The sequence below is a fragment of the Lactuca virosa genome, chromosome 9 (genome assembly GCF_052849685.1).
Source record: "Lactuca virosa cultivar CGN04683 chromosome 9, Lactuca_virosa_CGN04683_v6, whole genome shotgun sequence".
Taxonomy (NCBI): Eukaryota; Viridiplantae; Streptophyta; class Magnoliopsida; order Asterales; family Asteraceae; genus Lactuca; species Lactuca virosa.
In genome coordinates, this window is record NC_136434.1 from 228,557,803 (window position 1) to 228,580,800 (window position 22,998).

Here is a 22,998-nt window from a genome sequence, read left to right on the forward strand (position 1 = left end):
TTTTCAAATAATTTTTTTTTCTGAAAATTACTCTAAGGTTTAATGGGCAAGGGTTGTTAATTCATAAACTGAATGAAAAATATGTACAAATACTATGTTTTAGAATATTGTTGTTGAGATGATTTTTTTAACTAGTATTAGTGATTATCTTATACGACTTCCACTAAATATTTATGATGTAATTTATTAAATATTCTCTACCTAATAATTTCTATAAAATGGAAATGAATTTAATATATGTAATAAATGATATTACTTTTTAAAGGTAATATAAAGTGGAGAAGCAAATCCAATACATCGAAAAAAGTAACAAATAGATCTATATAAAATGAACATGATTGTATACATAAATCAAAAAAACATGGCTTCATATGGGGCACTATGTTTCATCGCTCTGCTAACGTTGATTGCGATCAACAATGGCTAGGTGGGTCAACTTGCTGCTGCAACTGTTGTTGATGCAGGCATGCCTTAACGGCCACTCCACCTACAACAGCTACAACAGTGTACTTAGAAAAGTGTTTTTCAAGCATCTACTGGTTTGGTTTTTGATTTCTATGGGAAAGAAGTTGCAGTGGCGCTGTCAGGAGCTCACATCAGAGAGCTAAAAATTGTGGGATCCCTTTGTTGTGTACACTTTTTTGAAGGATTTTTCACTGTTGTGCACATTTATGAAGGACTTTGATTTTGTTTCAATTTTGGCTCATGCGAGTGTTTTGCATGTGTTCCATTATAGTTGCAATAACAAAAGAAGACACATAATGCAAAATTAGAATAATAACTAATAAACTACATAACATTCAGTCTTTCGTTAACTACTACACAATTTAATATTAACTCGTTTTTCTACGGGCCATATTGACAACTACCGAATTGTGTCCATCAATATGTGATTTATTAAAATATAGTTTACATATATAATTATAAATTTGAATTATGGCTCTATTTTTATATTTTGTTTTTAAATATCTATATTATTAATTAATATTATTTTTTATTTTTTAGTTATCCAAGCAATTTAATATCAACAAAACATAATATGTTATTTTAATAAGTTTTTATATTTATATATCTACCCTAATACATAAATATCATATTTGTCAAATGTCAACTTCTCATTTGAATTTAACACATGTAATTTTCTGAAAAATTTAGAATTATTTTTATTCAAATGTCACCTACTAAATGCCACATCATAATAATTAATTTTTTTAATATATTAATTAATGTAGATATTAACATTCCGTTTGTAAATTCATATATTTTAGAATTGGAACAAAGAGGAAAAAATTATATTTAAAATACATATTTAAACTATAATAAAAGAAAATATTTTCTATTTTGAAATCAAAACTCTTAAATAAACAACGAGTCACAATAACTAAATCAAACCTTTTTAATGACACTTTGTAAACAAAACTTTCTAATTTTTTTATGGTATTTTTTTAAAAGACAAAACTGCAAAAATGGTCCCTGTGGTATGCAATTTTTTGGGGTTTTAGTCCAAACCCCGACTTTTTTGGCTTCGTGGTCCTTTTGACCATGTTTGTACGCATATTTGGTCCCTCGTAAAATTGAAATGACTGTAATGCCCTTCTGATATATTTTTTTTATGTTTTTTCTATTTAATTAAAATGAAAAAGAAAATAAATAATTATTTTGGGCCCATATCTCTCTCTCTCTCTCTCTCTCTCTCTCTCTCTCTCTCTCTCTCTCTCTCTCTCTCTCTCTCTCTCTCTCTCTCTCTCTCTCTCTCCTGTGCAAACCCACTTGCGATCCAACCCTTGTTCACAATCCATTCTAGCATTAGAGATGCAATTTCTTTCTTACAAACATTCGATTCCACCATTAAAGATCCGATTTACCCTTCTCAAATAACTGATTCTTGCATTTGGATTGTATACCATTCACCCTATTTTATTTCTTTCCCTTACCGATTGTGTGACACATACACTGAAGAAGATGAACACGGAACTTGAATCCTGTGCAGATGGTATGACAATAAGAAAAACAACCCAAAATCAAAGCTCAAACGATCCAGGTTAGCCATAGTAGACCTCTGAACCTACCATCTCATTTCCCTGTTCTATGGCCAGCATCCCACTCAGAAATCAAAATCAAAAAATCGAAACTTATAGCAATCTAGATCAAGTACAAAATTCGGATACAAAAATCAAACACAAACCCTAAACCAAAATCAGAAGAAGACGAAATCAAACTATGCCAGAATCAAACTCAAAATCGAAGATGATACCAAAATAATTACCCCAAACCAAAAATTTGATGAATCCTGATGATAGAATCCCATGTAAAAAATCTAATGGAGTGAATCGGAAATGCTAGAGATGACGATTTCTTTGCACATGGGCTAAAATCAGATGAACATGGAAGATGAAGGTCTCGCACACAGAGAACCCACAATGATGTCGATTTCTTTATTATATGTCTCCTTTGTTTGTGTGTTTTGATTTTTAGTATCTATGTGTGTGTTTTGTTGCGGGGGAAAGAGAAGGAGAGTGAAGGGGGTGGCTGCTAGTGGTGGGTTCTTTCTATGATGGTGGTTCGTCACCATCTTCTCCATTTAATCTGAAATTGATGGGTATGTGTGTATGTGTTTATCCATGTAAACAAGCGGTAGAATCCTTCAAACTACAGTGAACAAACCAAATTTACACCAAATCCAACCCAAAATTGAACACTTGAATGGAACACCAAATTTGCAAAAGATGATGGGTAGGGGTAATCACTCAGTTTCAATTTGCAAGATACACATGATTCACAGATCCTAAAATCGCAAACGAAACCAAATCCCAAATGAAATTGGGAGTCGCGAGTGTGGGATGAGGACGGTCTCTATGCTGAGGGTTTTCTGAGGCAGAAAGATCTCCGACGGAGGTTATCAATGCAGAGATCGGTGGTCTCTTCCAAGTGTGTGTTTTTTTGGTTTCTATAGGAGAGAGAGAGAGAGAGAGAGAGAGAGAGAAAAGGGGGCCCCTATCTTTATTTAATATATAAAAATAATTATAAAAAAAAGAAAATGTAAAATAAATCTAATAAGGGCAATTTAGTCATTTCAATTTTACGAGGGACCAAATATGCGTACAAACATGGCCAAAAGGACCACGAAACCAAAAAAATCGGGGTTTGGACTAAAACCCCAAAAAAATGCATACCACAGGGACCATTTAAGCATTTTTGTCTTTTTAAAACAATGATTATATATATATATATATATATATATATATATATATATATATATATATATATATATATATATATATATATATATAAACGTTACACATTTTAATATTAACTCGTTTCTCTACGGGCCATATTGACAACTGCCGACTTGTGTCTTTCAATATGTAATTTTTTAAAATTTAGTTTACATGTATAAATATAAATTCAAATTAAGTCTTTGTTTTTATTTTTTATTTTTTAAAATCTTCCAACAAATATTTTGCATCACATAGTGATGCATTGGTCATCAATCTTGATAAACAAGATTTTCATTTATCATAAGACTTGTGGTAAAATTATTTTTAAAATTTTATCCAACTAGATATTTGGTGATGAATTTTTCAAGTGATAATAATAATAATTATAATAAACTATTTAAAAACGGAGACAACGACAAAGACAACAAAACGGAAAAGCGTAGTTATGATGAGTTTATTTTAAAGATTTGACAATTAATACTAAATTAAATATTTTTTGGAAAATATAATTATTTTATTTTGTATATTTAATTAAAATAAATTAACTAGCAAAAAAATATTAAATAATTAATATTTAAGTAAATCAAGGATACAAAAATAAATTTTGTTAGAATTTAGGGACCTATTGAAAAAAATTTACCATTCCAGTTGTAGAAAGGTTTTTCAAATAATATTTTTTTTCTGAAAATTACTCTAAGGTTTAATGGGCAAGGGTTGTTAATTCATAAACTTAATGAAAAATATGTACAAATACTATGTTTTAGAATATTGTTGTTGAGATGATTTTTGTAACTAGTATTAGTGATTATCTTATATGACTTCCACTAAATATTTATGATGTAATTTATTAAATATTCTCTACCTAATAATTTCTATAAAATGGAAATGAATTTAATATATGTAATAAATGATATTACTTTTTAAAGGTAATATAAAGTGGAGACGCTAATCCAATACATCGAAAAATGTATCGAATAGATCTATATAAAATGAACATATTGTATACATAAATAAAAAAAATTATGGCTTCATATGGGGCACTGTGTTTCATCGCTCTGCTAATGTTGATTGCGATCAGCAATGGCTAGGTGGGTCAACTTGTAGTATCTGTTGTTGATGCAGGCATGCCTTGAAGGCCACTCCACCTACAACAACTACAACAGTGTACTTAGAAAAGTGTTTTTCAAGCATCTACTGGTCTGGTTTTTGATTTCTATGGGAATGAAGTTGCAGTGGCGCTGTCAGGAGCTGACATCAAAGAGCTAAAAATTGTGGGATCCCTTTGTTGTGTACACGTTTTTCAAGGATTTTTCACTGTTGTACACATATATGAAGGATTTTGATTTTGTTTCATATTTGGCTCATGCGAGTGTTTTGCATGTGTTCCATTATAGCTGCAATAACAAAAGAACACACATAATGCAAAATTAGAATAATAACTAATAAACTACATAACATTCAGTCTTTCGTTAACTACTACACAATTTAATATTAACTCGTTTTTCTACGGGCCATATTGACAACTACCGACGTTTGTCCATCAATATGTGATTTATTAAAATTTAGTTTACATATATAATTATAAATTTGAATTGTCGCTCTATTTTTATATTTTTTTTAAATATCTATATTATTAATTAATATTATTTTTAATTTTTTAGTAATCCAAGGAATTTAATATCAACAAAACATAATATGTTTTTTTCATAAATTTTATATTTATATATCTACCCCGATACATAAAGATCATATTTGTCAAATGTCAACTTCTCATTTAGTTTAACACATGCCATTTTCTGAAAACTTTAGAATTATTTTTATTCAAATGTCACCTACTAAATGCCACCTCATAATAATTAATTTTTTAATATATTAGTTAATGTAGATATTAACATTCCGTTTGTAAATTCGTATATTTTCGAATTGGAACAAAGAGGAATTTTTTTTTAAAATACATATTTAAACTATAATAAAAGAAAATATTTTCTATTTTGAAATCAAAACTCTTAAATAAACTATGAGTTAAATAACTAAATTTGGAATTTATTATTATTATTACCGAGGTTCGATACGAAAAAGTCACAATAATTAAATCAAACATTTTTAATGATACTTTTTAAACAAAACCTTGAAATTTTTTTGATGGTATGTTTTTAAAATAATGATTATATATATATATATATATATATATATATATATATATATATATATATATATATATATATATATATATTAATATTAACTCGTTTCTTTCCGGGCCATATTGACAATTGCCGACTTGTGTCTTTCAATATGTGATTTATTAAAATTTAGTTTACATGTATAAATATAAATTCAAATTAAGGCTCTGTTTTTATTATTTGTTTTTTAATATCTTCCAACATCACATAGTGATGCATTCATCATTAATCTTGATAAACAAGATTTTCATTTATCGTAAGACATGTGGTAAAATGATTTTTAAAATTCTATCCAACTAGATATTTGGTAATGGATTTTTCAAGTGATAATAATAATAATTGTAATAAACTATTTAAAAACGGAGACAATGACAAAGACAACAAAACGGAAAAATGTAGTTATGATGGGTTTATTTTAAAGATTTGAAAATTAATACTAAATTAAATATTTTTTTGGAAAATATAACTATTTTATTTTGTATATTTAATTAAAATAAATTAACTAGCAAAAAATATTAAATAATTAATATTTAAGTAAATCAACGATACAAAATTAAATTTTGTTTGAATTTAGGGACCTATTGAAAAAACTTACCATTTCAATGGTAGAAATGTTTTTCAAATAATAATTTTTTTTCCTGAATATTACTCTAAGGTTTAATGGGCAAGGGTTGTTAATTCATAAACTGAATGAAAAATATGTACAAATACTATGTTTTAGAATATTGTTGTTGAGATGAGTTTTTAACTAGTATTAGTGATTATCTTATATGACTTCCACTAAATATTTATGATGTAATTTATTAAATATTCTCTACATAATAATTTCTATAAAATGGAAATGAATTTAATGAATGTAATAAATCATATTACTTTTTAAAGGTAATATAAAGTGGAGACGCAAATCCAATACGTCGAAAAAAGTAACGAATAGATCTATATAAAATGAACTTGATTGTATACATAAATCAAAAAATTATGGCTTCATATGGTGCATTGTGTTTCATCGCTCTGCTAATGTTGATTGCGATCAGCAATGGCTAGGTGGGTCAACTTGCTTCATCTGTTGTAGATGCAGGCATGCCTTAACGGCCACTCCACCTACAGCAGCTACAACAGTGTATTTAAAAAAGTGTTTTTCAAGAATCTACCGGTCTGGTTTTTGATTTCTATGGGAATGAAGTTGCAATGACGTTGTCTGAAGCTCACATCAGAGAGCTAAAAATTGTGTGATCCCTTTGTTGTGTACACGTTTTTGAAGGATTTTTCACTGTTGTACACATTTATGAAGGACTTTGATTTTGTTAAAATTTTGGCTCATGCGAGTGTTTTGCATGTGTTCCATTATAGTTGCAATAACAAAAGAAGACACATAATGCAAAATTAGAATATTAACTAATAAACTACATAACATTCAGTCTTTTGTTAACTACTACACAATTTAATATTAACTCATTTTTCTACGGGCCATATTGACAACTACCGACGTGTGTCCACCAATATGTGATTTATTAAAATTTAGTTTACATATATAATTATAAATTTAAATTATCGCTCTATTTTTATATTTTGTTTTTAAATATCTATATTATTAATAAATATTATTTTTAATTTTTTTAGTTATCCAAGCAATTTAATATCAACAAAATATAATATGTTATTTTAATAAATTTTTATATTTATATATCTACCCTAATACATCAAGATCATATTTGTCAAATGTAAACTTCTCAATGAATTTAACACATGTCATTTTCTGGAAACTTTAAAATTATTTTTATTCAAATGTCACCTACTAAATGCCACCTCATAATAATTACTTTGTTAAATATATTAACTAATGTAGATATTAACATTCCGTTTGTAAATTCCAATATTTTAGAAGTGGAACAAAGAGGAAAAAAATTTCTTTAAAATACATATTTAAACTATAATAAAAGAAAATATTTTCTATTTTGAAATCAAAACTCTTAAATAAACAACGAGTTAAATAACTAAATTTGGAATTTATTATTATTATTACTGAGGTTCGATACGAAAAAGTCACAATAACTAAATCAAACCTTTTTAATTACACTTTGTAAACAAAACCTTCTAATTTTTTTTGATGGTATTTTTTTAAAACAATGATTATATATATATATATATATATATATATATATATATATATATATATATATATATATATATATATATATATATATATAAACGTTACACATTTTAATATTAACTCGTTTTTCTATGGCCCATATTGACAACTGCCGACTTGTGTCTTTCAATATGTGATTTATTAAAATTTAGTTTACATGTATAAATATAAATTCAAATTAAGGCTCTGTTTTTATTTTTTGTTTTTTAATATCTTCCAATAGATATTTTGCATCACATAGGGATGCATTCGTCATCAATCTTGATAAACAAGGTTTTCATTTATCATAAGACTTGTGGTAAAATGATTTTTAAAATTCTATCCAACTAGATATTTGGTAATGAATTTTTCAAGTGATAATAATAATAATTATGATAAACTATTTAAAAACGGAGACATTGACAAAGACAACAAAACGGAAAAACGTAGTTATGATAGGTTTATTTTAAAGATTTGGCAAATAATACTAAATTAAATATTTTTTTGGAAAATATAATTGTTTTATTTTATATATTTAATTAAAATAAATTAACTAGCAAAAAAATATTAAATAATTAATATTTAAGTAAATAAAGGATACAAAATTAAATTTTGTTAGAATTTAGGGACCTATTGAAAAAACTTACCATTCCAATGGTAGAAATGTTTTTCAAATAATTTTTTTTTCTGAAAATTACTCTAAGATTTAATGGGCAAGGGTTGTTAATTCATAAACTGAATGAAAAATATGTACAAATACTATGTTTTAGAATATTGTTGAGATGATTTTTTTTATCAAGTATTAGTGATTATCTTCTATAACTTCCACTAAATATTTATGATGTAATTTATTAAATATTCTCTACCTAATAATTTCTATAAAATGGAAATGAATTTAATATATGTAATAAATGATATTACTTTCTAAAGGTAATTTAAATGGAGACGCAAATCCAATACATCGAAAAAAGTAACGAATAGATCTATATAAAATGAACATGATTGTATACATAAATCAAAAAATTATGGCTTCATATGGGGCACTGTGTTTCATCGCTTTGCTAATGTTGATTGCGATCAGCAATGGCTAGGTGGGTCAACTTGCTGCATCTGTTGTTGATGCGGGCATGCCTTGACGGCCACTCCACCTACAGCAGCTACAACAATGTACTTAGAAAAGTGTTTTTCAAACATCTACCGGTCTGGTTTTTGATTTCTATGGGAATGAAGTTGCAGTGGCGCTGTCAGGAGCTCACATCAGAGAGCTAAAAATTGTGGGATCCCTTTGTTGTGTACACTTTTTTGAAGGATTTTACGCTGTTGTACACATTTATGAAGGACTTTGATTTTGTTTCAATTTTGGCTCATGTAAGTGTTTTGCATGTGTTCCATTTTAGTTGAAATAATAAAAGAAGACACATAATGCAAAATTAAAATAATAACTAATAAACTACATAACATTTAGTCTTTCGTTAACTACTACACAATTTAATATTAACTCGTTTTTCTACGGGCCATATTGACAACTCCGACTTTTGTCCATCAATATGTGATTTATTAAAATTTAGTTTACATATATATAATTATAAACTAGAAAGGTGACCCCCGCGTTGCGGGGGTCAGAAGGTGTCGCTTTTGTGTGGAAGTATAGTATATTGTTTTAATTGGTAGCTACAGTAAAGTATGTTGCTATTGTCTATGTTTCACCCATTTACAAATACACAAATATGTTGTAGTATGCTATAATATAATGACCCCTTTGTGTTGCAAAGTAAGTCAAAAATATAACATTTCGGAAAAATAGAACATATAAGATTAATACCTTCCCATATTTCCACATCTTCAGGTAAATTTTATCAACAGGGGTTAGAGACCATACATAACACACGATTGAGCTCTAACGGATGTTTACCTCCTATAAACATATTCTATTATAATCAAAATATGGAATATACATATAAGTGATTTTGAATTTTCAAATGACCAAGCAAAGCGACCAAAAAAATTAACAGTTCAATGTTCTATTCATGGCATGGTAATCAAGTCTTATTTCATAAGTTATTGAATAAACATCAATAAATGTTAGAAAAATAATCCATTTAATATTTAAGGTTCTACTATTGGGTGAATTCATTTGACCCGGGGAGCCTACAAATCTATCATTTCTTATGGGTTGACCGTATATAATACCAGATGTTGCCACGACATCCACAAATGCCAATTTGTTCCCCATCTCCCTCGAACTCCTTTCCGCCTTCATACATATAGAGACATTGAAAAAAAGAGTTAAAAAGAAAAAAAAATTGTTATCACACAATAAGAGGACACTTGTTTACAACATTGGAGTTAAAACTGTTTTCTTATTAATGCATTATACTTTGAAGTAATTCCCTTGTCCTTCTCTTCTAGTATAGAATGTGCAGAAGATACTATTCTTATGCGAGATGCAGACGTAGTCACCCCAACACGCCTATCCATCATCATCATTGGTGCAGTAAAATTGTGGGTTGGTTTTACCTGAGATTGGTGCAGTAAAATTGATAAAGGGCATTTTGGTCCTTTTTTTGTTTAAAGAAGGGTATTCCCTAATGCAAAATATATTTACTGTCAACAATTCCAACATTTTTCAACCCCTGAAATATGCAAGAAAAAAAAGTAAAAATATTTATTAACATATCTAATTATAATACATTTTCATTTAATTATTTTTAATGAACTTATTTGCGCACAATAGCCAAGTTTCATATCCATTCCCCACCCATGACCAAGGTTATTCTGAAAGTACATTAATTTGTGTATCAAATAATAATTTATTTATTTATTTAAAAAAAAAAGAATATGCAACATTTTTTGCCTGTAAGATGCCAACCACAATGCCATGCATTTCTGGAGAATACTGGAGCCATTTCTTCAACAAATCTATAAATCCAAACAACAAATAAAAAACAATTGACAAATTATATTTTTAAGACATGCACTCTAGCTACGAATTGCTTGTAATTTGTGATATGATACTGTATGTACTGTGTTTCCCCTGAGTCAAATTTTTGTCAATGAGACAAAAACTGCAATTTTTTGTTGCAACAAAAAAGGTGGGGCAGAGACTTGCTTTGTAAAAGACGTGAATGCCCTTCTTATTTTATATGAACAAAGTAAATTACCCTTTGATTCATTTACCCGTGGAATATGTCTTCTTTTCCGTAATGTGATCCTATGATGTATATCTGATGATTTTGGATCTAAAGCTGGTTGAGATATCTCCAGTCCTGCTGCTTTAACAATACCCAAGTATCTGAAAATGTAATATAAATAATTGAAAATTAATACTAAGTATTGAAAAAAGAAATGATAGATAAAGATGTAAAAGCTACCTTCTGGGGTTAAAATGTTGCACTCCAAGATCTTCATCCCATAGAAATACATAATCATAAACGGAAACAGCAGCCGGATGTAGAAACCTTTTTGCAAACCACCTGAAATTGTAAGAATCATTAAATTTAATTACCTCAAAACATGTTTCTCATGTGAGGTCATGTCATGTTCTAGAATTAAAGCTTACCATTTTGTTTGATTCACAGCTACAATATGAACAACTTTCTTACTCCACTTGAGAGCCCACCATCCATCCATATGCCCATCGTAATGGAACAAAATAATTGTAAAATTTTCATGAAGAAACTGAAAATATTAATACTAATTCAATATTGTTTATATCAAAGATATATATCACGTTGTGAATATTAAATACTCTTTATTATACCTTTCGAACAACTATATTAACATTATGCTTCATTTTCAATCCCACTGGCATTGCCAGCAAATTGTGAGGAATGGAAACATTAGCCTGACATGCATAACAAAAAAAGGTAAATCAATTAAGAACAGATAAAATAAGTTTAGAATGTGATGAATTTAATCGCAATCACCTTTAATTTAGAACTACTTGATGCCCATATAGGCTTTAATTCCAAGTCAGATTTAGGTTCAATAATGCCATAAGATTAGACCCTTTAATCCTGTGAAAGCTAGCTAATAAAAAAAAGCAAGGAAGCAGATTAGTTTCTGATGGGTTTTAAGCATAAGAACAATCCTATGTGCTCATACAAACCCTAATGCTTGGATCTAGGTTTCTCTATTGTACATGCAATGAATCCAAGACTTACAAACCCTAGATCTATCAAATAAGAACTGAAATAAGGGTTTAGTAATTACCTTTGATTGTTATATAGCAATAACAATCAATCCTTGTTTTGATTGGCTTCAGAAAGCTTAGTGCCTAAAATGCTGCACCTCTAATGGAGTCACAAACACCACTAAGCAACTTGGATGAAGAGGGAGGAGAGAGGAGGCACCAAAAACGGCTGGAAACCCTAGAGGAACTCTTAGCCACGTTTTTGGGGCATAAGAGTCCTATATATACATGTAGGCTATTAGGGTTTGCAACTAGGAAACCCTAATCTGACTGCTTAAGCCCTAAGCTGTCCAATGGACCATTCCAGAAGGCCCTTGGACGATTTCTTTATGGTCCTCCATATAGAATTCGTCCATTGCCATCTAATGGATCCTAAGCCCAACTTTGTAACTATCTTATAATTACAATATCAGTCCCCTTAATTTAATTAATCTCTTTTAGTCACAAAATTAATTCTTAATTAATTCTTGACTAATATTAATTAAACAATATGATTTCTCCTTTAATATATTGTTCTTATAATATATATTAATAAATCATAATTAAACCTTTCTCTCTCCTTAATTCATCCTACATATTGCTATGGTGAAGGCAACCCAAAAGGACCATGCTCATAATCAGGTCAAGTACATACCAAAATAGTTATGGACTTAGACACTAATCCGACAGTCTCCCACTTGGATAAGTCTAATAACTATTTTGCATAACTTCATAACTTGATCAGCAATCGTAGCTTTCAAAAGCCGCTGTCAACTCTAATCTTATCAGATACGCGTGTCCTTTAGATAAGGGATTATATATTCCTCCATAAGATATCGTATAGACATGAGACATGGATTGAAATCATTCTCTCGGTCTATGTGTCGTTTCCCGATTTCCGATTTATGACGACTGACTAATTGAACAAATCAAATCAGTCCTGGCCCGACCGAGCACTTTCCTTTGTCATCACTAAATCATCGAGGGGCCCACATATATCGCTTTTATCCCACCTTGGGTAAAATGAATGGATAAACTTTGACTCAAATGCTTGCTTGCACCTACTAATCGAATCACACACAACAATAAGTTTTATAACACCAAGTTACTGGTGCGTTTACTTATCATCAATGTGCAACCGACCAGCAAATAACAACTCACACGTCTCGGTTTCAAGTGTAACACCGGGTTCATGGTATGATTTTATTTAAGTTTTTATCTTTTTTTTTTTGCCACGAACTCGGCGAGTCTGCGTCCCGACTCGCCGAGTAGCAGCAGGGTGGACACGGGATTTGAGCGGTGAACTCGGCGAGTCGATGCATGGACTCGGCGAGTCCACCTGTCTGGATGAAACTCTATTTTCAGACATTGCACCCTATTTTACCCATTCTAAAACACCCATTTCGTCCCATTCTCTTCCAGAAGAACTGTAGAGCGAAACCCTAGCCCATTTTGATCCTTGTGAGTGATTTTGGCTTGGTGAAGGAAGTTTGAAGCTTAAGAGAAGAAGGAGGAAGTTGGAGGGTGCAAGGAAGTGTGGTAGATCCGAAATCTACCCTGGGAGAAGCTCCTAACCAGGTAAGAAAGCTCCTTCTTGATCTTTAGTATAATAGATTCCCTTTCTGTCCCTTATATGTGGATTGCAAGACCTTAAACCTCCCAAACTCCGTGTGTTTATGCCCTAGGAGCTTAGATTTATGGTTTGGAACCATTGCATGTCTCAGATTTGGCCAGAATGGGTGAAGAGTCGAAGGGTACTCGGCGAGTGCCAAAGTGCACTCGGCGAGTTCCATGAAGTTGGCCTTAGACTCGGCGAGTTGGATAAACAACTCGGCGAGTCCTATGAAGATTGTCTGGTACTCGGCGAGTCGTTCTTCAAACTCGGCGAGTCCCTTGAATATAGCCTTGAACTCGACGAGTTGTTCTTCCAACTCGGTGAGTCATATGAACAGTCACTAGGATAAGAAGGGTTTAAGTGTAGGAGGTCCAACCCTCCGTAGTCGCACGTGGAATTAGCAATTTAACGTGTAGCTATAGTCCCAGAATCTCCAAACCTCCAAGGTTGATGTTGGATGGAAGATTGGAGCGATTTGTGAGATCTGTTCGTCGGACTCGGCGAGCTCCCCCTTGGACTCGGCGAGTCCAGTCGCGGGTTTTTCAGTTGTCCCCGTCTAGCGAGTCAGGCTGACTCAGTGAGTGGGAACAGGGACCCAATGAGTCAGAGTCGGGCTAGACATAGAAGGACTCGGCGAGTCGCCATATGGACTCGGCGAGTCCAGTCAATCAGAAGGTTGACTTTGACCAAGGAGTTGACTTTGACAAGTCATTTGACCTTAGGGGTATTTATGAGTACCTAATCCATGTTTACGGATTTATAGCCGGGGGGATTACCGGTGCGGCAGCCAGGCGTAGTCTGAGCAGGTTTTCGGCAGCTACTCTCGAGGTGAGTTTCCTTCCAGTAGGGACGGGTCTAAGGCACCAAGGCCGGCCCGTATAGACGATATGTCAGTATCGGAGTGTGGGCGGAGCCCGTATCTCATAGCTGAGTTTGATTGTGTTATATGCCAGTATGATAGAATTGCTTATACTTGTTGTCTGTGTGATACTTGTATGTTATGGTTTAGTAGCGGAGTGTGGGTGAGGCCCGTATCTCCATGGATAGCAGAGTGTGTGCGAGGCCCGTATCTCTCAGAAGGTAGAGTGTGGGCGAGGCCCGTATCTCTATGGGTGTGGGCGAGGCCCGTATCCCTTAGCTATCCATTATATGATTGCATGGTATGTGGCATTATGGGGGAACTCACTAAGCTTCGTGCTTACGTTTTATAGTTTTGTTTTCGGGTATCTCTTCAGCTAGGGGAAAGGAGCTGGCGCGGTAGCGGGATATCACACACACTCTTGTTTCCGCACTATGGATTTTCTGGGATGTACTCTGAATATTTTACTATGATGTTACCGGTTTTCAGACATAAATTAATATTATGAATGGTTTGTAACAATGTTTTTATGTATTAACCTAATTTAAAAATGAAATTTTTAGTTGGTATTTTTCGGATGTTACAAGTTGGTATCAGAGCCCTGGTTTGAGGGATTCGGACACACCTTCGGGGGTGTCTGGACTCAAATCGAGGGATTAAAAGATTTTTATAAAGAAATGATTTTCTAAAGACTAAGTAAAAGGGGTTTCTAAAAAGAAAAAGGTGTGTGATGTGCGCGACCGACCGAGCTCAAGTAAGCTTTCCCCAAAGTACCCATACAAGTTTACGTTATGATTATCAATTTCAGTTTCAGTAGAACAGCATGCTAGAATAGGACTAAGGATCTAGGAATGATGCCTTATGTGCCTGCTTTATGTGTTTCGGCTTTTTGAGAATTGCATGCTAGTACAGATCAGTCAGTATGATAGCCAGAGTAGTATATACTTGATTATGTGTACTCAATGCCCGAATGCTGCTTGCTTTGTGCTATTAGGAGTTCTAGTCGTCTTTCACTAACTAGTGAACGAATATGCTAAGTTACATATTGCAAGGATTAAATAATTTCAGAAGGTTGGGTCTAGCCCTATTTCGCAGCTCTTGTTTGAGTCCAACCGTTGTAGGGTAGGACCTCTCATTCGAAGAATTATCTAGTCTGAGTAATATGTAATAGTATTCGCGAGCTAGTTAGGGAAAGAAAGCAGGGACTTCTTGTGCAGCTGATGGCAGAGAGTGGGATGGCGATTACTTAGGGCAAGCCTAGGGCGAGAGTAGCACGAGAACCGCAGTATTAGTAGAAAGGACTTGGTTGAGTTGAGGCAATTCTTGAGGAAAGTACGGATAGACGTGGAAGGTAGTATGGGCCTGTACTACTGAAAGCGGAGGATTCGTACTCGATTCAAAAAGGGCCGAGACGAGACCGGGGACTTGTGATATGAATGTGACCCTCGTTAGTGGAATATAGTATGATGGTGGTTATGCTATGTTTTGCAGTATGGTGACCACACGACAGGGAGCGGGAGGCTCAGGATCAGGATCGGGCTCGGGTTCAGGGTCCGAACCAGTTGATGAGGGTCTACGCGAGTTCATTGCGTCAGAGATTACCAGGGGCATCCTTGAGTCGACTCCCATCATCTTCGGGTCGATCAAGGAGGGTATTGTAGAGTTGATAGAGGATCGTCTCAGGGCGTTCAGGAGTGATATGGCGGCTAGCCAGTCAGGACCACGCACACTGTCCTTTAAGGACTTCAGGGGCAGTGGTGCATCAGATTTCCATGGGGCGAAGGACCCCATTGCTGCCAGACGATGGATTGCAGACCTTGAGTCTGCACAGCTGATCAGCTTCTGCCCCGAGGGGTCGAAGGTATGATTTGCAGCAGGGTGTCTACGTGACAGAGCTAGAGATTGGTGGGAGTCGGTTTGTGACTCTTTGGGAGCCGCGGCCATTGAGGCTATGACATGGCCGGACTTTGTGACACGATTCAGGGCGGAGTTCGCACCTGCGGTGGAGCTCCAGCAGTTGGCACGGGAGTTCTTGGATATGAGGCAGACGACAGAGACAGTGGCGGAGATCACTGCCAAGTTCCGGGAGAGGGCGTTACTGGTGCCCCAGTATGCAGGTGATGAGGATATGAGGAGGACCCGCTACCATGACATGCTGCGAGCCGACATTCGGGAGCATGTCAGTTTTTCAGCTTGCCCTACCCTGGATTCTATGATTGCTAGGGCGAGGGAGAGGGAGATAGATCTAGAGCACATCCGGAAGAGGAAGGCAGAGGAGGGACAGACGATAGGGGCTTCGGGAAAGAAGCCTAAGGGATCAGATGGTAGGCCGAAAGGCCATTCAGGACCGGGCCGCTGCAGGAAGTGCGGCAGGTCGCACGAGGGAGCGTGTAGATTAGGATCGACAGGATGCTACAGGTGCGGCAAGACGGGACACTTCAGCAGGGATTGTACTGCCCCTACTCCGGTTATTCAGACATCTGAGTTGCTGTGTTTCCACTGCAACCAGAGGGGCCACAAGAGGGCCAACTGCCCCCAGTTGACAGCAGCAGCGCCAGTACAGGCGCCAGCTCCAGCGACCCTGCGGATTACAGATGGCCGGCAGGGCAAGGCAGAGGCTCCGGTGGTGAGGAGCCGGGCATTTCAGCTGACAGCCGAGGAGGCACGCGCTGCACCCGATGTGGTGACGAGTATGATTCTTTCCCTCTGACCTATTTATATGAGATTTATGATATTGATATGTGCTCTGTGTATATACGTTTAGGATCGTTCCATGTAAACGGTATTCCAGTCCAGGTGTTGTTTGATTCGGGGGCTACCCGATCCTTTGTTTCTCTTGCACTTAGCAAGAAGTTTCCTGGGTCCTCGGGCATGTTGGATTGCCCTTTAGAGGTCGAGATTGCGGACGACCGGTCGGTGCGAGCATCAGAGGTCTTCCGAGATTGTGTATTAAGGTTGTTCGAAGAGCGGTATTTGGTTGACCTAGTTCCCATTCCATTGCAGGGAAACAAGGTCATTATTGGCATGGATTGGCTGAGTCCCAATGGGGCAGTGATAGATTGCGCGCAACAGTTAGTACGAGTTAGAGCCCCAAGTGGGGGAGAGTTAGTAATTCAGGGTGAGAGATCACAGCGAGGGCCAGCCTTCTGTTCGGCAGCGAGGGCAAGGCGTTACCTTCAGCAGGGTTGCGCAGGATATGTCGCATATGTCATGGACACCCGGGAGGCGGGTAAGGCGACGGTGGGCGATGTGCCCGTAGTACGAGAGTTCGCGGATGTATTCCCCGAGGAGTTGCCTGGGATACCTCCAGAGCGACAGGTGGAGTTCAGGATCGACCTAGTCCCTGGTGCGGCTCCGATAGCCAAGGCACCGTATCGGTTGGCTCCTCCTGAGATGCAGGAGTTGTCTACACAGCTTCAGGAGCTGTTAGACAAGGGTTTCATTAGACCGAGCAGTTCACCCTGGGGAGCCCCGATTCTGTTTGTGAAGAAGAAGGACGGGTCGCATCGGATATGTATCGATTATAGGGAGCTGAATAAGGTAACGGTGAAGAACCGCTACCCACTCCCGAGGATTGACAACCTCTTTGACCAGCTTCAGGGAGCATCTTGGTTCTCCAAGATAGATTTGTGTTCAGGGTATCACCAGGTGAGGGTCAGAGAGGAGGATGTGCAGAAGACGGCATTTCGGACACGTTATGGCCACTATGAGTTCGTGGTGATGCCTTTCGGGCTCACCAATGCTCCTGCCGCGTTCATGGACCTCATGAACCGTGTGTGTAGACCGATGTTAGATCGGTCGGTGATAGTATTTATTGATGATATCTTGGTTTACTCCAAGACGCGAGAGCAGCATGAGGAGCATTTGCGGGAGGTTTTGGAGACCTTGAGAAGGGAGAACTTGTATGCTAAGTTCTCCAAGTGTGAGTTCTGGTTGCGCGAGGTGCAGTTTCTTGGGCACCTTGTCAACCAGAACGGGATTTCGGTGGATCCGGCCAAGGTGGAGGCCGTGATGAGATGGGAGGTTCCGAAATCTCCATCTGAGATTCGGAGTTTCTTGGGATTAGCTGGCTACTATCGGAGATTCATCCAGGATTTCTTCAAGATAGCATTACCCCTGACCAGGTTAACGAGGAAGGCTGTGGTCTTTCGTTGGGGGCCTGAGCAGCAGGCAGCATTCGAGACACTGAGACAGAGATTGTGCGAGGCGCCAATCTTAGCCTTGCCAGAGGGCATGGAGGATTTTGTTGCATACTGCGATGCGTCCATCTCAGGTTTGGGCGCGGTATTGATGCAGAGAGGGCATGTCATCGCCTACGCGTCGAGGCAGCTGAAGCCTCACGAGGCGAACTACCCGACTCATGATTTAGAGTTGGGGGCTGTTGTGTTCGCCCTCAAGATTTGGCGTCATTACCTCTATGGGGTTCGCTGTACGATTTACACGGACCACAAGAGTTTGAGGTACCTCATGGACCAGCCAAATCTGAATATGAGGCAGCGTCGGTGGCTTGATGTGGTAAAGGATTATGATTGTGAAATCCTTTATCAACCGGGGAAGGCCAACGTGGTGGCCGATGCGCTTAGCCGCAAGGCGGCGCCGATCAGGGATATTTGCATGTGGATGACAGTGGTGACTCCGCTTTTGGAGCGGATCCGGGAGGCTCAGCAGGAGGCTATGAAGGAGGAACATCGGAAGAGTGAGCGGATTGTGGGACAGGTTTCCTCCTTCGACTATGACAGCAGAGGATTATTGACATTACACCGCAGGGTGTGGGTTCCATATCTCGGAGGCGTGCGCCAGGTTCTGATGGAGGAGGCGCACAAATCCCGATTCTCCATTCATCCAGGGGCAACGAAGATGTATAGGGATCTTCGTCTGGACTATTGGTGGCCCTGCATGAAGCGGGATGTAGCATGGTACGTTGAGCGGTGTCTGACCTGCAGGAAGGTCAAGGCCGAACACCAGAGACCGCACGGCAAGATGCAGCCGTTGGATATCCCGCTGTGGAAATGGGAAGACATCACGATGGATTTCATCACCAAGCTTCCCAGGACCGCGCGGGGAGTGGATTCGATATGGGTCATCGTCGATCGATTGACCAAGAGCGCCCACTTTATCCCGATTCAGGAGAGCATCTCGGCCGAGAAATTGGCCGATATCTACATCAGAGAGGTGGTGGCACGGCACGGGGTGCCAGTTTCAGTGATTTCAGATAGGGATGTGCGGTTCACTTCCAGGTTCTGGAAGAAGTTTCATGACGAGCTGGGTACTCGTCTGCATTTTAGTACAGCCTTTCACCCGCAGACGGATGGCCAGAGCGAGCGGACCATCCAGACTCTGGAGGATATGCTGCGGGCGTGTGTTTTAGACTTCGGTGGTAGCTGGGATACCTATCTTCCTTTAGCCGAGTTTTCATATAACAACAACTATCACGCGAGTATTGACCGCTCTCCCTTCGAGATGTTGTACGGGAGGAAGTGCAGGACCCCGATATGTTGGGGCGAGGTTGGACAGAGAGTCATGGGGAGCACCGAAGTAGTGCTCAAGACGACAGAGAAGATTAAGCAGGTTCGGAGCAGGCTTCAGACTGCTCAGAGTCGGCAGAAGAGTTATGCCGATAAGCGCCGATCAGACCTGGAGTTCCAGGTCGGGGATATGGTTCTCCTGAAAGTGTCGCCGTGGAAGGGCGTCATCCGATTCAGGAAACGGGGCAAGTTGGGTCCCAGGTATATTGGACCGTTTAGGGTTGCAGCCCGAGTGGGCAAGGTGACATATCGGCTGGACCTGCCAGCCGAACTTAGTCAGATCCACAGCACTTTCCACGTCTCCCAGCTGCGGAAGTGCCTGGTGGACGATTCAGCAATGGTACCTTTGGAGGACATCCAGGTTGATGACAGCCTGAATTATATCGAGCGGCCTGTGGCTATCCTAGACCGGAAGTCGAAGGAACTGAGGAACAAAAGGGTGGAGCTGGTGATGGTGCAATGGCAGCATCGGAAGGGCTCGGAATGGACTTAGGAGCCCGCGGATGAGATGATGGAGCATTATCCGGAGCTGTTTCGAAAGGGAGCGGCAGACTTCGAGGACGAAGTCTAAAATAAGTGGGGGAGATTTGTAACACCGGGTTCATGGTATGATTTTATTTAAGTTTTTATCTTATTTTTTTTTGCCACGAACTCGGCGAGTCTGTGTCCCGACTCGCCGAGTAGCAGCAGGGTGGACACGGGATTTGAGCGGTGAACTCGGCGAGTCGATGCATGGACTTGGCGAGTCCACCTGTCTGGATGAAACTCTATTTTCAGACATTGCACCCTATTTTACCCATTCTAAAACACCCATTTCGTCCCATTCTCTTCCAGAAGAACTGTAGAGCGAAACCCTAGCCCATTTTGATCCTTGTGAGTGATTTTGGCTTGGTGAAGGAAGTTTGAAGCTTAAGAGAAGAAGGAGGAAGTTGGAGGGTGCAAGGAAGTGTGGTAGATCCGAAATCTACCCTGGGAGAAGCTCCTAACCAGGTAAGAAAGCTCCTTCTTGATCTTTAGTATAATAGATTCCCTTTTTGTCCCTTATATGTGGATTGCAAGACCTTAAACCTCCCAAACTCCGTGTGTTTATGCCCTAGGAGCTTAGATTTATGGTTTGTAACCATTGCATGTCTCAGATTTGGCCAGAATGGGTGAAGAGTCGAAGGGTACTCGGCGAGTGCCAAAGTGCACTCGGCGAGTTCCATGAAGTTGGCCTTAGACTCGGCGAGTTGGATAAACAACTCGGCGAGTCCTATGAAGATTGTCTGGTACTCGGCGAGTCGTTCTTCAAACTCGGCGAGTCCCTTGAATATAGCCTTGAACTCGACGAGTTGTTCTTCCAACTCGGCGAGTCATATGAACAGTCACTAGGATAAGAAGGGTTTAAGTGTAGGAGGTCCAACCCTCCGTAGTCGCACGTGGAATTAGCAATTTAACGTGTAGCTATAGTCCCAGAATCTCCAAACCTCCAAGGTTGATGTTGGATGGAAGATTGGAGCGATTTGTGAGATCTGTTCGTCGGACTCGGCGAGCTCCCCCTTGGACTCGGCGAGTCCAGTCGTGGGTTTGTCAGTTGTCCCCGTCTAGCGAGTCAGGCTGACTCAGTGAGTGGGAACAGGGACCCAATGAGTCAGAGTCGGGCTAGACATAGAAGGACTCGGCGAGTCGCCATATGGACTCGGCGAGTCCGGTCAATCAGAAGGTTGACTTTGACCAAGGAGTTGACTTTGACCAGTCATTTGACCTTAGGGGTATTTATGAGTACCTAATCCATGTTTACGGATTTATAGCCGGGGGGATTACCGGTGCGGCAGCCAGGCGTAGTCTGAGCAGGTTTTCGGCAGTTACTCTCGAGGTGAGTTTCCTTCCAGTAGGGACGGGTCTAAGGCACCAAGGCCGGCCCGTATAGACGATATGTCAGTATCGGAGTGTGGGCGGAGCCCGTATCTCATAGCTGAGTTTGATTGTGTTATATGCCAGTATGATAGAATTGCTTATACTTGTTGTCTGTGTGATACTTGTATGTTATGGTTTAGTAGCGGAGTGTGGGCGAGGCCCGTATCTCCATGGATAGCAGAGTGTGGGCGAGGCCCGTATCTCTCAGAAGGTAGAGTGTGGGCGAGGCCCGTATCTCTATGGGTGTGGGCGAGGCCCATATCCCTTAGCTATCCATTATATGATTGCATGGTATGTGGCATTATGGGGGAACTCACTAAGCTTCGTGCTTACGTTTTATAGTTTTGTTTTCAGGTATCTCTTCAACTAGGGGAAAGGAGCTGGCGCGGTAGCGGCATATCACACACACTCTTGTTTCCGCACTATGGATTTTCTGGGATGTACTCTGAATATTTTACTATGATGTTACCGGTTTTCAGACATAAATTAATATTATGAATGTTTTGTAACGATGTTTTTATGTATTAACCTAATTTAAAAATGAAATTTTTAGTTGGTATTTTTAGGATGTTACATCAAGAATATACAATGTTATCATCTCACCAATCACTCGTGATAAAACCATGAAGTGATTCTAGTGAGCGTGGGTTTGATCAAATACTTTAATCTTATCAAAGCACTCATGAACTCTGCAGCAAACTTGTGCTATGTCTAAACACTTTAGACAATCTACAGACAGATTCATGATAGTCTTCCTTCATACCTACTTCCAACGTATGACCGACTGTGGAGGTTCGAATAATCTAGTTATTCTGGAAGTCAAAACATGCAAAGTGAAACGCAATAATAATATTAATCCTATATGGTCCCAAAACTTTTGAGCGTAAATAAAAAACACTTTTATTTAAACACCATATTGATTACTCATTATTCATTGCTTACTGTTTCAGAAAATCAACTTATTACTCGAATTATAACCACAATTGTCCCATGCTCCAAGCATGCACACTTTGGTTTCCTATGGTCCATATTTTGTGAAATAGATCAATTGAAAAACTTTTCCAATGAAACTCATTTCACAATCCCCAATCCAAATTCTTGCCACTTTTAGAATATGTCAGATTCTAACATTTTATGCAATGATTCTTTCGTAATGTCAGAGAACAAAAGTCACCAAGACCCGGCCAATAAAATTATAAGGTATTCTATCAGAAATTGTTACAAGACAATTTCATAGACGTGAAGTCTCACATTCATCCTTCTTGCATAAAAGTTTCTAATCTAGACATATTTCTTAATATCCAACTCCCATTAATGGAAACATTTCCATATTTGCCATATGACAACTCATTCTTAATAGAATCTTATCTATTCATAATAATGTCAATATAGTCCATCCAGTACTC

At 37.8% G+C, this 22,998-nt stretch overlaps 1 protein-coding gene across 3 annotated transcripts in view; it reads right to left on the minus strand.

Moving 5' to 3' along the window:
- Positions 1-9,363: 9,363 nt before the first annotated feature.
- Positions 9,364-22,998, minus strand: part of LOC145137854 (uncharacterized) — a 28,854-nt gene continuing 15,219 nt past the window's right edge. The window contains exons 3-10 of one of the 3 annotated variants that reach the window (XM_079071995.1): positions 11,453-11,555; positions 11,287-11,370; positions 11,086-11,204; positions 10,898-10,999; positions 10,688-10,818; positions 10,381-10,445; positions 9,717-9,780; positions 9,364-9,441 (exon numbers count right to left, since the gene is read on the minus strand). In XM_079071995.1, the coding sequence (XP_078928121.1) occupies positions 9,383-9,441; positions 9,717-9,780; positions 10,381-10,445; positions 10,688-10,818; positions 10,898-10,999; positions 11,086-11,204; positions 11,287-11,337 (591 nt within the window). In that variant the 5' untranslated portion in view covers positions 11,338-11,370; positions 11,453-11,555 and the 3' untranslated portion in view covers positions 9,364-9,382. Of the gene's footprint in view, positions 9,442-9,667; positions 10,160-10,380; positions 10,446-10,687; positions 10,819-10,897; positions 11,000-11,085; positions 11,205-11,286; positions 11,371-11,452; positions 11,556-22,998 lie in introns of those variants that run through there. The other 2 variants (XR_013721252.1, XM_079071996.1) reach the window with 2 other exon arrangements.